This window comes from Geotrypetes seraphini, chromosome 15 (assembly GCF_902459505.1).
Source record: "Geotrypetes seraphini chromosome 15, aGeoSer1.1, whole genome shotgun sequence".
NCBI lineage: Eukaryota > Metazoa > Chordata > Amphibia > Gymnophiona > Dermophiidae > Geotrypetes > Geotrypetes seraphini.
This window is the reverse complement of record NC_047098.1, coordinates 24,409,719-24,423,764: the sequence shown is the minus strand read 5'-3', so window position 1 is coordinate 24,423,764 and position 14,046 is coordinate 24,409,719. Positions and strand designations below refer to the sequence as shown.

Here is a 14,046-nt window from a genome sequence, read left to right as displayed (position 1 = left end):
GAACAAAGTCTAAAAGGCATTGAGGGGGGCATTGGAAGGAGGCCCGGGAAGCAGGGAAGAGGAACCGGGGGAGCATGGAAGAGGTGCTGCTGACCGGGGAAGCAGGGAAGAGGAACCGGGGGAGCAGGAAAGAGGTGCTGCTGACCGGGGAAGCAGGGAAGAGGAACCGGGGGAGCAGGGAAGGGGTGCTGTTGGACCGTGGTGGGAGGGAGGGGCGTAAAAATGGGAAAATGCTGCACAGCGAAGTGTGGAGGGGGGAAATGCTGCTGCACAGGCAAATGGAGGGGGAGGGAATGCTGATATGGCTACTGTACAGGAAAGTGGAAAGGGAGAGATAAATGCTGCATAGGGGGCAGGAAGAGAGACAGATAGAAAGAAAGACAAATAGTAGATGGGAGGGAGACAGAAAGAAAAGAAGAAAGACACAAGAACAGGGAGAGAGACAGACATACATATATTCTAGCACCCGTTAATATAACGGGCTTAAAGACTAGTCTGAATAATAATAACTTTATTTTTGTATACCGCAATACCACAAGCAGTTCAGAGCGGTTTACAGAGGAAGAAACTGTATATAGACAGCTAAGTTACAGAAAAGGACTTTCAAATTACATTAGCATGCCAAGAGTAGTCAAGATTTATCTGGAAGCATTTCAAAGATACAGATTCACAGCATCCCAACTCCAACATGACCCAAGACAAAATGGGTTTGGACAATAAGCCAAAACTGTGCTGAAAAACAGCATAAAACTTACTATACTGACCTACTAGAGAATAATTTACTTCTAAGGAAAATCTGTGCACAATATTTTAAAATTCTACCTTATTCATAGTGTTTTTGCAAGTAATTTCCCCATCCTAATTCCTGAAATTGCTTCTTGCCTTTTCCCTCCTCAGACTGTAGCATCCTGAGTTCCATCTATCACTCCAACTGCAGTTCTCTCCCTCTAACTCCCAGAAAGACCTCTAATTCTGTCTGCTCCCAAAGCCTTCTCCCGCATGTAATATCCCAACCTTTTAATCTCTTCCCTCCAACCAGGCATATACCCTGACCTCTTATTCTTCCTCCCCCGGCATACACCTTTTCTCTCCAGCTAGCAATTCTCTCACGTCCCCCCCCCCCCCCTCATGGTGTACTCTCAAACTTGATCACCAGTAGTACACATTCAGATTTCTTGGCCTCCCTCATATCTCCATAGTAACCCTTGGCTTTCTCTGTCCCCTGCTCAAAATTCCATTGGTACATACACCTTGCTATGTTCCCACCCTACCCCTTCTCCAAGGAGCACTCACTATCTCTGCCTCCTCCCATGGTACACTCGGAGCAGCTTACACCAGCTCTGCCCATTCCTTCCACAGATCACATGACCAGAAGGCGGCAGTAACTTGACATGCAGCATTACTCCTTCTCCATCTCTGTGGGGGAGGGGAAGAGAGACCAAATGGTGGCAGATTTGCAGAATTCTGCATAAATTCTGTGCTGCACAGTACTCCCTCAGGAGTAATAATTGCACAGCTGAAATATATAGGTATAAAACATCTCATATTGCATTGACTCAGTTCTTCAGTCCACAGAATTACACCCTATAAGCAAATGTGGCTGCAGCCCAGAACAGGCTATCCAGATGGCCATGCAAACACACTTGTGAGTGCATATCTATCCCAACCAAGGTATTCATAAATTCTTTCACCCTCTTCCTTTCTACAGTTATATATAGCTAAAAAAAAGGGCAAGATACTAAGCTGAAGCATTTCATTCTGAGCACCTTCACATAATTTGGCTCACTTCCCAGGACAGGAATGCAAAGGGAGAATGGAATCTCCATGTAGTCCTAGAGGAGAGGTGTGAAGGGCATTTTCTAGTGTTTTGGGCCACATTCCCAGTTCTCATTAAGATACATCTTCAGAGGAAGGCTTCCCAGCTGTTGTGTATCTCACTGCATTGGTTCCGCCAGTGCTTTCTTTGTTATGATATCATGCAACAAAATGTTCATATTTGCTTTTTATTATACACAGCTGGAAGAGCTGAGGTACATTACAGTTGTGCCTGTTGAAAGTAGGAGCTACTGCAGGGCAAGTTACACAGGACCCTTTTCTGATTATTGTATGAACCAGTAAATTACAAAGAAAATAGAAGTGATACATGTTTAGGGCTCTTCATGTCTCCCCCTCTCCCCCATGCAAGAACTATTAAAAAAAAGATGTTCACTGAATAAACATTGAAACAGTACCATTTCCCCTAATACTACAAGTATTTCACCCCTTCTATCCTCTATTCTATTTGTACCTCTTCTGTGCTAAGTTCTCATAAATGACAAACATATGCTCGGTTGGAAAAGGAATTCTGCAATAGTACCTGTAGAGCAAAAACACTAAACATACATTGATTTTTGTTGTTGTTGTTCCTTCAAAAATCTCTAGCATTAGCATTGTTGGATTTGTGGGATATAAATATTTTTAAATAAATAAATTCTATATTAGCTGGAATATGCTCTTAAAACATAAGCATCAGAATGGGAGGGAGGGAGGCCTCCCCCCAAAAAAAATCATCTTCCTGAGCAGGGGCAGTTCTAGCCTCATTTGCAGCCCAAAAGACATCGCTGGCGGCAGCCAATCGCATACGCTTACCTGCTGCCGGAACCAACATCTTACTACTGCAGCCTGCCCTCTCTGACTTAACTTCCATTTCATCAGAGGTGGCCTCACAGTAGAGAAGAGATGGCAGTGCCGGCAGCAGGGTAGCATATGAGATTGGCTGCCACTGGTGACATCCTTTGGACTGCAAATAAAGGTAGATTGTGGGGCAGGACAGAGAAGAGATGGACTTGGGGGGAGGAAAGAGGGAGAAATGTCACTCAAGGGAAGATGGTGAGGAGAGAGAAAGTATGCATGAGGCAGAAAGTGTTGGACTCATGGAGGGAGAGGAATAAGGAAAAGAGGGAGAAATGTTAGATTGGGGGAGGGGCCAGAAAGGAGGTAGAGAGGGAGAAATGTTACACTGGAAGGGAGGAAAGATGGCTCGAGGAAGGGAGAGATGTTAGATTCAGGAGAAGGGTGATGGAAGGAGTTGAGAGAGAGAGATTCCAGATGGTGGGAAGGAGACGAGAGAGAGAAAGAGATGTCTGACTTAGGAGGAGGGAAGGCGGAAGGCACAGCTGTCAGACCATAGGACAGGGAGGAGGTGGTGCACAGCGAGAGATAGAAGAAATGCTTCTTATGGATAGATGGGAATAAGAGGGAGGAGGTGGTACACATGGATAGATGGGAAGGGAATGAAAGATATGGAAAAATAGATAGATTTTAAGAATAAAGCAGAAAAATGGAAGAAAGTTGAATGTTAAAATTTAATGCCAACAATGGAATCGGGGCAGAAATTGAAGGGGAGCAAAACAGTGAATGAATAAGAAGGCCCTGCAAACACAGTTAAGAGCACAGACAGAAGGAAGGGCAGCTAGATAATGGGAAAAAATGATTAGAAAAATAGATTCACCATACAATAAAGGTAGGGAAAATGATTTTATTTTCAATTTAGTGACTGAAATGTATCACTTGAGAATTTATATCTGCGGGCTTTATTTTGCACTGTTCAGGAAGAAAATAATTTCTTTATATTTTTCTGATGTTGCACTGCATGCAGAATTTGGCATCTTAGGGTTTCGTTTGTGTATATTAGTACTTTTATTTTGTGGACTTTTATATGCCCTATGGGGTTATCTGCATGTGTGACCAAGGCTAGGTGTTCTGATAGAAACGAATGTTGAGAAGCCATACAGTATGCTTTGTGCAGTTGGATTTTGTGGTTAACCATTACATATTGCTAATAAATATATATGAAAAATAAATGGAAAAACCGCTTTGCAATTAGTACTGCAATTAGTAGGTTCTGAGGTGGAGCTCCCCCCCCCCAAAAAAAAAAATGCTTATGCTCCTAAATTTAGGATTTGTAAATACCTAAGAATAAAACCCTATATAATGTATAAGCATACAGAAGAGACTAAGAATAAAACCTCTGCTCATCAATGTGTGGCTGGCTTATCCTACTTATGGGGAACTCAAAAGAAGGACGTGGTGTGGGGACTGAGTCAAGACTTGTGAAGTAGAGAGAGCTTGGCCATGAAGTGAAAGGAATGGAGAGAAAAGGCTGGGTGAAGCAAACATAAGCTGGAAGGAAATTTAAGTCTTAAGAGGGGGAACAAGTGTGAGCGGGAAGAAGGGGCAGGTGGGAGGGGGCAAGCTGGATACTGGGAAAGATGGTAGAGGTGCTGATAAAGGACTGCATCATTGATCACCTTGACAGACACAAACTGATGAGGACCAGTCAGCACAGCTTCAGCAAAGGAAGATCATGTTTGACAAACTTACTGCACTTCTTCGAAGGAGTAAATGGGCAGATAGACAAGGGTGACCCAGTCGACATCGTATATCTAAATTTTCAGAAGACATTCGACAAGGTTCCGCATGAATGTGTACTTCAAAAAATTGCGAGCCATGGAATCCACTCACGTGGATTAAAAACTGGTTGGCCGATAGGAAACAGAGAGTGGGGGTGAATGGACAATACTTGGAATGGAAAAGCGTCACGAGTGGAGTGCTGCAAGGTTCGGTGCTCAGGCCTGTGCTCTTCAACATATTTATAAACAACCTAGAAATTGGCACAATGAATGAGGTGATTAAATTTGCAGATGATACAAAGTTATTCAGAGTAGTGAGGACACAGAAGGATTGTGAAGATCTATAAAGAGACATAAATACGCTCGAGGAATGGGCCACGAGATGGCAAATGAGGTTCAACATGGGTAAGTGCAAGGTGATGCATGTCGGTAACAAAAATCATAAGCACGAATACAAGATGTCCGATGCTATATTTGGAGAGAGCCCCCAGGAAAGAGACTTGGGAGTACTTGTAGACAAGTCAATGAAACCATCCGCACAATGTGCAGTGGCAGCGAAAAGGGCAAACAGAATGCTAGGAATGATTAAGAAGGGGATCACAAACAGATCTGAAAAGGTTATCATGCCATTAACCCGGGCCATGGTATGCCCCCACCTGGAATGCAGCGTCCAACACTGGTCACCGTACATGAAAAAGGACATAGTACTACTCGAAAGAGAAGAGAAGAGTGACAAAAATGGTTAAGGGACTGGGGGAGTTGCCATACAACAAGAGGCTAGAGAAACTGGGCCTCTTCTCCCTTGAAAAAAGAATTCTGAGAGGGGATATGATCGAAACATTCAAGATATTGAAGGGAATTGACTTAGTAGAGAAAGAGCGAGGTGAAGAGAACGAGAGGGCACTCGCTAAAGTTGTAAGAGAAAAGATTCTGTACAAATGTAAGGAAGTTCTTCTTCACCCAGAGAGTGGTATAAATCTGGAACGCTCTTCCAGAGGCTGTTATAGGAGAAAGCATCCTTCAGGGATTGAAGACAAGGTTGAATAAGTTCCTACTGGAACAGAACATTCGCAAGTAAGGCTAGACTCAAATAGAGCACTGGTCTTTGACTTAAGAGCCGCTGCATGAGCGGACTGCTGGGCATGATGGACCACTGGTCTGACCCAGCAGTGGCAAATCTTATGTTCTTATATGGGCTGAATTCTGGGGTGGGAATAATTGGTAAGATTGGGTAGGAAGTGGAACAGACTAATTGGGGGGATCAAACTAAAGAGGGAGAAAAGTAAGCTAGGGGGCCGAATATAAAGTAGAGGGGTGAAGTTGGTGTGAGTTTCAAGTCTATGAGGAACAGTCAGTCCTAAGGTGTCCTTTTACATTACTTGAGCAGAATCTGCAAAAGCACAAAAATTCTGCATCTTTGAATAACAAATAATTTAACATACAACAAAGGAAAAGTAATTGCAGGCACTCCCTGGGTTAAGAAAGTTTAATGTATGTCGGAATCGAACTTACAAACTGGGGTCCTGCTTCTCCCTTCCATGTCCCAACACAGCCCTCTTCGTCCTTCCCTCCCTCTATTCTGTGTCCCAGGTTTGTGCCTCCCTCCCGCAGGTGTTTACCTGTTCTGGCCAGCTCCCAGCCGCACTTCTCTTCACAAAGCCGCAAGCAGCTGCTCCTACATGCTGCCTGCGGCTAACCCTGAAGTCTTTCATCTGACATCAAAGGAAAGGCTTCTGGGTCAGCTGTGGGCCGCATGTAGGAGCTGTGGCTTTGTGAAGAGAAGTATGGCTAGGAGGAGGGAGCCGGCCAGAACAAGTAAACACATGGTAGGGAGGCACGAACTTGGGATAAGGAATGTAGGGAATGAGAGGGGCACTTTGGGACATGAGAGAGAGGCGGCGCGTTCATCGATATTGGGCTTGATGGACCTTAAGTCTGTCCCAGTATGGCAATTCTTATGTTCTTATGACCACCTTAGGTTTAAAATTGCCACCTAGATTTTCAAATATAAACTGCAGACTAGAGGTCTGCACGGGAATGGGGATTGCAGGAATCCTGCAAGTCCCATGGGACTCCCGCAGGGATCCCCCCCTCCTGCCGGCTCACGGGACTCCCACGGTGATGGAATCGGACTTCCTGAGGCCTGGAAAGAGAATTAGTAGTAGAAGAATTAATAATAGAATTAGCAGAAACTAGGACCAAGATGATGGAAAAATAAAATGTCTCACCAGCTACAGCAAGTTCATTTTGAGGGGGGGGGGACTAAGCTCAAAGTGGGAGGCCCAGCCCCTTCTCATGGTTATGCCACCAGTTGTGTTTAGTACAAAATGAAGTACTTGCTGAGTTTGTTTTGGGGTTTCCAGTTGCAACCATTGTCCTGAAAAGTGCCTCTCAATTTTGTTTTAAATGATTTTGATGCTGTATTGTTTGATTCTTTACTCATTGCTGCATTAAAAACCATTTGTGCATCTTGGAAGGACCTCTCACAAGTTACCTATGCCAGATTGTGGCACCAGATTTGTTTGCTCTACAGATATGAGCTTTATATTGCCAAAAAAGCCAACTTTTTTATTTCTTTTAACAAGAAATGGTCAACCCTACAGTCACATGACCTAATGTCTATTCTAATTCTTTCCGGTGATGTATGCATCTCTTATTTCTGTTCATTTTTATTTAGTTATATTGTATTTTATTGTTGGTTTAAATGAGGGGTGTCAAACTCAATCACATTAAGGGGCCGAAATCCAAAACACAGGCTAAGTTGCGGGCCAGTCCTCGCCCCCATAATAATACTAATTATAACACCATTTTTTAATTCATTTTTCATGACTTCTGGGTAGTCTGCGAAGTTGAGATCACCTAGGACTATGATTTGTTTATGGTTTACAGACAGGTTGCTTAAAACAGTTAGCAGTTCTTCGAGAGCAGAAATAGGGGAGGAGGGTGCTCTGTAGACTAGTATGACCATGATTTTTTTGTCGTGGCCTATTGAGAAAACGAGGCGTTCTAGGTCTGGTAATGTTATGGATTGTATTTGGCGTGGGTTTAACTTGGACTTTGAGATTGCTGCCACCCCTCCCTCTATCTTGTTGGGGCAGGAGCATGCCAGTGCTTTGTAGCCTTGAGGGCATAATGCACCCGAGGTGGCTCCATCGTTGTCTTAGCCATGTCTCTGTTACTAGTAGGAGGTCCCAGTTGTACTCAGTGATGGCGTCTGTGAAGATGAGGTCTTTGCCATTTACAGATCTGGCATTCACTAGGGCTGCTACGACATTGTGTGCATTGGGGGTGTATGTGTCAGTCTACATAGCTTACCAATAATATATAGCTTACCAATAATACAAAGCCAACAATCTAAAACCCGTTCACATACTAATCATTGAAAACACACTACCATATGATTTGTGCAAACAAGATTGTTTACGCTCTGTTTTAAACTGAGAGAAGGAAGTAATCTTTCCATAGAATGCTGGTAGCTCATTCCAGAGCTTAGGACCCGTTACTCGCAACACTCTGTACTTGTTGTTTAATTAAGTGGCAACAAGGAGCCTCAAGTAAGTCCTGACTACAAGACAAGCTCATGATATAACAGGTTACTGTACTTCAATCTATCTCCAGAGCCTTCATGATATAATCGGTTACTTCAGTCTATCTCCTGAGCCCAATCGTTCCAACCAAATAGCTATCTTGCAATCTTCTGGATATAACCAGAATCTCCTCTTATTGTAATCCTCGAAACCACAATGTATTGGCGGAATAAAAAACATCAATGTAATGTAATATATACACACACAATATAATCTTAACACATAATGGTAATGGTTAACCACAAAATTAAACTACACAAAACACACTTTATGCTTCTCAGCATTCATGCCTACCAGAACACAGATAACCCCTATACAAATATGGGACCAAAAACTAAAAATACTAATACATTTTTAAAATACCCTAAGATTCAAGATTCTACATGCAGTACAACCCCAAGAGAAAAAGAAACAAATGTATTTCTTCCTGAGTAGTGCAAAAGATAGACAGCAGATTAAAATGCTCAAAACTCAATTCAAACACTAACTTGAAAATAAAACCATTCCCTCTACCTTTGTTGTCTCCCTCCCTCCATGCTGTGCCTCCCTCCAGCGGGTGTCTAATCTTCTGTCCGGCTCCAACCTGGTCGTTTTATGCGGCCCGCGGTCCAATGCCCCCCGGTTTCATCTTGTGGTTGGCTCCCTCCTCCTCACAGCTGTAGTTTGCACAGAGCCACGTGCAGCGGCTCCTCGTGCATCCTGCATCTGAACCGGAAGCCTTATCTCTGATGTCGCAACGTCAGAGGGAATGCTTCTGGATGAGGTGTGGGACGCAGCTCCGTGCACATGATGGCTGTAAGGAGGAGGGAGCCGACCACAAGGTAACACTGGGGGCATCAGATCGCGGGCCATATAAAACGACCAGGCGGGCCAGATGTGCCCTGCGGGCCTTAAGTTTGACACCTGTGGTTTAAATAAACTAAGACTGTAAAAAAAATCAAAACTGTAAGAAGTAATTGCTGCTTTTTATGGGGCGAGTAGCTTTTATGGGAGGACAGGCGGGGACAGAGGAGAATCCTCGCGAAGTTGGGTGGGGATGGAGGGGATTCCTCGCAGGGATGGGAGGGATTCTTGCGGGGATGGGCGGGAACAGGTGGGAAACTGGTGGTGACGGCGGGATTTCTGTCCCCACGCAACTCTTTACTGCAGACTTAGTATGTATCCTAAACTTGAACAATTGGCTGGTTGTTTACAATGATTTGATAGCTTGAAGCTTTTATAATACATTTAGATTATATATTAAATTTGGTAGTGTATGACATACAGGTGTCTTCATATACACAGTTTATTTGTTTACCCCTTATTCCTATAAAATATTTGTCTTTAAAAGTAAGCCCTAGAGGTAATTATCACTGCATTACTCCTTGCAGAAGGAATTACTCCCAGTCCCTACTGGGTATTATGATGGTAGTTATCCTGCAGTGTTTGCTAATTCTGCTATCTCATAGTAATAAATGATAATCTCCAGATAGGACGGTGGCCATGCAGCTCTCTGCATGGCTGTGGAGTGGGCATTATCCTGTCAGAGGGTTGTATCTGTCACCTTAAAAGATGACTCTGGGGGTTGTCATTGTCTCAAAGGAAGTTGAAAGGACAGGCAGGCACTTTGTCCTTCATAATAAAGGAGTGTTGTCCTACTCTTTTACTTCCCTCTTAGTACAGCTTGAATAAAGCCTGTCTAGAAATGGTTGAACTCTTTAAGTAATTCAGATAGTTCCCTTGAGTTTGTGATTAGTCCTAGTGTTCCCAGATCCTGTACACGTACAGCTTTCATCCACAAATATTATAATAATTTTTTACTCTTCTTTCCTATATAGCTTCCCCCTACTAATTTTATGTATGGTCCTTTTTTAGGAGATTGAACAGCACCCAGGGTGAGATCCGGGTTGGACCCAGCCATCAGGTATGAGATATGTTGGAATGTCTATACAGTACTTGGATTTAGTTCTGCTGTGGGTTTACACAGTCTAGTCATTAATTTTGTTGCTTCTATTTTTGGTTCTCCCTTTCTCTCCACTCTCTGTTCTGTGGTATTTTAAATTGGTTTTCTGCTTCATGCTGCATTTGGGTTTCCAGTAACATGAGGCTTGAATGGCTGCTTTTAGGCTTCATTATCCTGGCCCCTTAATTATTAGGGTATCTCTTTCTGAGAGAGAGAGAGAGAGATACAAAAAAGTCCCTATAACTAAGAACTTATAAATAATTTGTTTTCTGATATAGCCTGAAAGGATAATTAATAACCATTCAAAGCTATTACCTACAGTGTTCTCCCAATTACCTGTTCCTGCTAGGGAATATCCCTTTATTGTGAGAACATACTCCTCCCATTTCCTCCCCTAAAACTCTTACGTTTTACTTATTACTACTACATATTCTGTCTCTCTTTTGGTGGTGTGGGGGGTTAATTCAGCCTTATAATTTCTTCCTGTTTCCGTAGGCTTCCTTACTCAGCAAACCTTTATTTACAGATACACAGGGATTTTTGTCCTCCTTTTATAAATCTCCCTAGACCAGAGCTTTTCAAATCCTGCAGTTGTGGGCCCTGAAGCTGGACATTAGGAACGTTGGTGTTACTCTTTGCTTTCCTAGGGTCATGAGTTCCTCGGCCATACTGTTTCCAGCCTCAGCAAACAAAGATAGTGGAAGACTAAAGCTAGTAACTGAATATAGATCACATCAGTGTTCTTAAATGTCTGGTCCGTGAAGGGCCAGCATGTGCCTCAGGCCCGAGGAGATCAGGGGGTCCGAGGAGCTGGGTACCTGCGTGTCTTCCTCCCTCTGTGCGATCGGCATTTTCATTGCTGCCCCCAGGGTTATCTTCTGGCCGGCTCCCTCTTCCTCACTGCCGCAGTGCACAAAAGTCATGGGCGGCAGCTCCTATGCATGTCCTGCATCTGAACAGGAAGCCTTCTCTCTGATGTCACAATGTCAGAGGGAAGGCTTCTGGATGAGGCGTGGGACGCACTAGGAGCCACTACACACAGCTTTGTGCACACTGCAGCAGTGAGGAAGAGGGAGCCGGCCAGAAGATAACACTGGGGGCGGCAATGAAAACGCTGTATCGATCACACTGCGAGCTGCATAAAAAGGATAGGCGGGAGCCGGCCAGAAGGCAAGACACCTGCCAGAGGGAGGCACCTAATTGAAGCACAGTATGGAGGGAGGGAGACAACAAAGGTAGGGGAGATGATTTTATTTTCAATTTAATGATTGAATTGTGTAAATTTTGAGCATTTTCATCTGCTGTCTATACTTTGCATTGACCAGGAAGAAATGCATTTGTTTCTTTTTCTCTGTGGTTGTACAGCATACAGAGTCTTGAATCTTTGGGTTTCGTTTGTATATATTAGTACTTTTAGCTTTTAGTCCCTTATTTGTATAGGAGTTATCTGTGTTCTGGTAGGAATGAATGTTAAGAAGCATACAGTGTGCTTTGTGTAGTTTATGGTTAACCATTATGTGTTGTTAATAAGATTATATCAGTGTTCTTCAACCGCCAGTCCATGGACCGATGCCAGTCAACAAAATAATTCTTTTATTTCCTCCGGTCCATAGGTGTACAAAGGATGAAGAACACTGGATCACATGACAGTGTACAATTCTGTCTTAGGTCTAGTCCACCACAGAATGTTCAATGTTAAATTTTCATTTAATAAAATGTCATTTGTGCATATATATCAGGGCTCTAAGGAAATAAGAGACCGCTTTACTGTGCTATATATTATGCTTTGGAGATAATGAATTGTGAGTAAAATGAACAACATATTGTCAGCAGTAGTATCTATATTAGAGGCTTCTAGAGTAGGGCCATAGGGATATCTTGTGCTTCCCTGTTTATTTTGTTACATAGTAGAACTTTGTTGTACCTTTTTTTCCCCCCATTTTAAGGCAAAGCTTCCAGATTTGCAGCCATTCCCCATGCCAGATCTAGAGACGGTAACAGAAAATGAGGAACTAGTGTGGATGCCGGGGATAAATGACTGTGATCTGCTGATGTACCTGAGAGCTGCCAGGTGAGGCAGGCAGGGTAATTCTTGCCCTACACTTCCCAGTGCCCCTACTTGCTTCCCTCATACTCAGAGTACCAGTGGTTTTAACTTGTTTATGGTATCATATGTTTGCCCAGTGAACTATTTTCGATTCCTCATACAAATACATGCTCCTTTTCCTTCATAGTGACTAGAACTGCAGTACAAATCCAGCAAAAATAAACCCTTCCATTAGGCCATGTTTGCAGCAAGAATGCTGGCTTTTAAAGCAAGTGCTCTGAGGTGATCTAAGCAACTTCCTTGACATTTATGTGTTGTCTTTCCAAGGCTATTTTAAGATCAATTTTATTTAATAAATAATTATGTAGAATCCAGTCCCCTTCAAGGTCATAAAATTCAGCTTTTTCTTTAGAGCTAGCCAGCTCCTGGGGAATCGCCAGAGGAGACTGGGTTCAAGGTGAAGCTTTAGTGGTATTGGTGAAACAGCCATCCTTCCTCTTCACTAACAGTTCTCTATAACTGAAACCCCCTTTTCAGTTTGTGGCTCAGAGGAAGACACTAGTTGGACAATGCTTTGTTTTTTCATCTTCTGCCACCTGGGAGCTAGAGGGTTGTGCTTTGAACACCTGCAGTGCTCCAATTTCCAAGCAACAGAAGATATGGCCCAAGGTATTGTGCTTGCCATGCCTCTTGAACTGAATAGATGGGTAAGTTGGAGATTGCTGGAGGAGGGCAAGGGGAAACAGGAAAGCTGGGAATAGTGAGAAAAAATGGCTGAGGAAATTTGGAGGGTAAAGAGCATGAGAAAAGATTAATGGCAGTAAATGTTCCAGGAGTCTGTGGAGAGGGGTGTTGTAAGTGAGAAAGGGGTCAGCATCAGGAGGAGGTGAGCAATAGTTGCATCATTCTTTTCTTTCTGAACCTTTAGAACCCTTCTTTTTCCTCTGCTATGATTCCCCTCCTTTTTCTTTCTCTGTTCCTCAATCCCCTAGTTTCCTTCCCTTTCTCTCTGAGATCCCATTTTCATTCCTGTCCTTCAGATATCCTTTGCCCCAACCTTTACCTATAAACCTCTTCCTAGCACTAATCATGAAGATCCTTTACTCCATGCTTCAGAAGAAAAGAACAATTATCACAGGACAAGCAGGCAGCATATTCTCACGTATGGGTGACATCACCGACGGAGCCCTAGTATGGACCACTTTAAAAGTGCATTGCCACTTTAAGACTTTAGAAAGTTCACGATAGCTCGAACTGTGCATGCATGAGTGCCTTTCTTGCCTGACATAGGGCGTGCAGTTTCTTAGTTTCCACAGAGCTAAAAAGATGTGTTTTTTCAACGGTTGTTGAAACGTTTTTCTCTGCTGCCTTCCCGCTCTCACAGATTTCTGACTTTTCAGTCAATTTTGTTTTTTATTTTCTTTAAATTCATTTTAGTTTAAAAAAAAAACAAAAAACACGTAAAAATAGTTGTTTTCTCTCTCGCGCGGGTTTGGCCTGTCGGGGCCTGTTCGACCACCTTGGCCTCGGATTTTAATTTAGCTGAGGCCGTCTTTCCTTCAATATCCCACCCACAGACGGGTTTCAAAAAGTGTGGATGTTGTGCTCGCCTCTTCTTGGTGACTGACCCGCATCACTGGTGTCTCCAGTGTTTGGGGTCCGAGCACCATCCTGAAACCTGTTCCCGCTGTTCGTCCCTGCAGAAGCGGACTCTCAAAAACCACCTTATTCAGCAGCGCCTCCTTTTCGGTATCGCAGTGGAAGGCGATTTGACACTGCTGTCGATGTCGGCGGCACTAGCCAAATCGACACTGCACCAATCAACATCGGTGGAGCCATCTTCGGTGTCGCATACTTCAGTGGGTAGGCCTGCTAAGAAGCCTTCTCCCACCCCTTCTGGGCCTCAGGTCAAAGCAGCAGTGAGGCAAGTCTTGCCGACCTCGAGGAGACCCAAAAAGTGCTCCGCTCCAATCTCGGTGAGTGTCTTGACATCGGCCTCCTCATCGCTGGAGTGTACTGGCAAAAAAGCCAACGGTACTGGTGCTTACTCTCAAGCAACAGATCCAAGAGTTGCTAAGA

At 43.6% G+C, this 14,046-nt stretch overlaps 1 protein-coding gene across 9 annotated transcripts in view; it reads left to right on the top strand.

The window, feature by feature from the left end:
- Window positions 1-14,046, top strand: part of RERE (arginine-glutamic acid dipeptide repeats) — a 468,133-nt gene that overhangs the window by 336,694 nt on the left and 117,393 nt on the right. For all 9 annotated transcript variants that reach the window (XM_033922383.1, XM_033922386.1, XM_033922385.1 and 6 more), the window contains 2 exons: window positions 9,833-9,881; window positions 11,867-11,991. In XM_033922383.1, coding sequence (XP_033778274.1) covers window positions 9,833-9,881; window positions 11,867-11,991 — 174 coding nt within the window. The remainder of the gene's footprint in view (window positions 1-9,832; window positions 9,882-11,866; window positions 11,992-14,046) is intronic.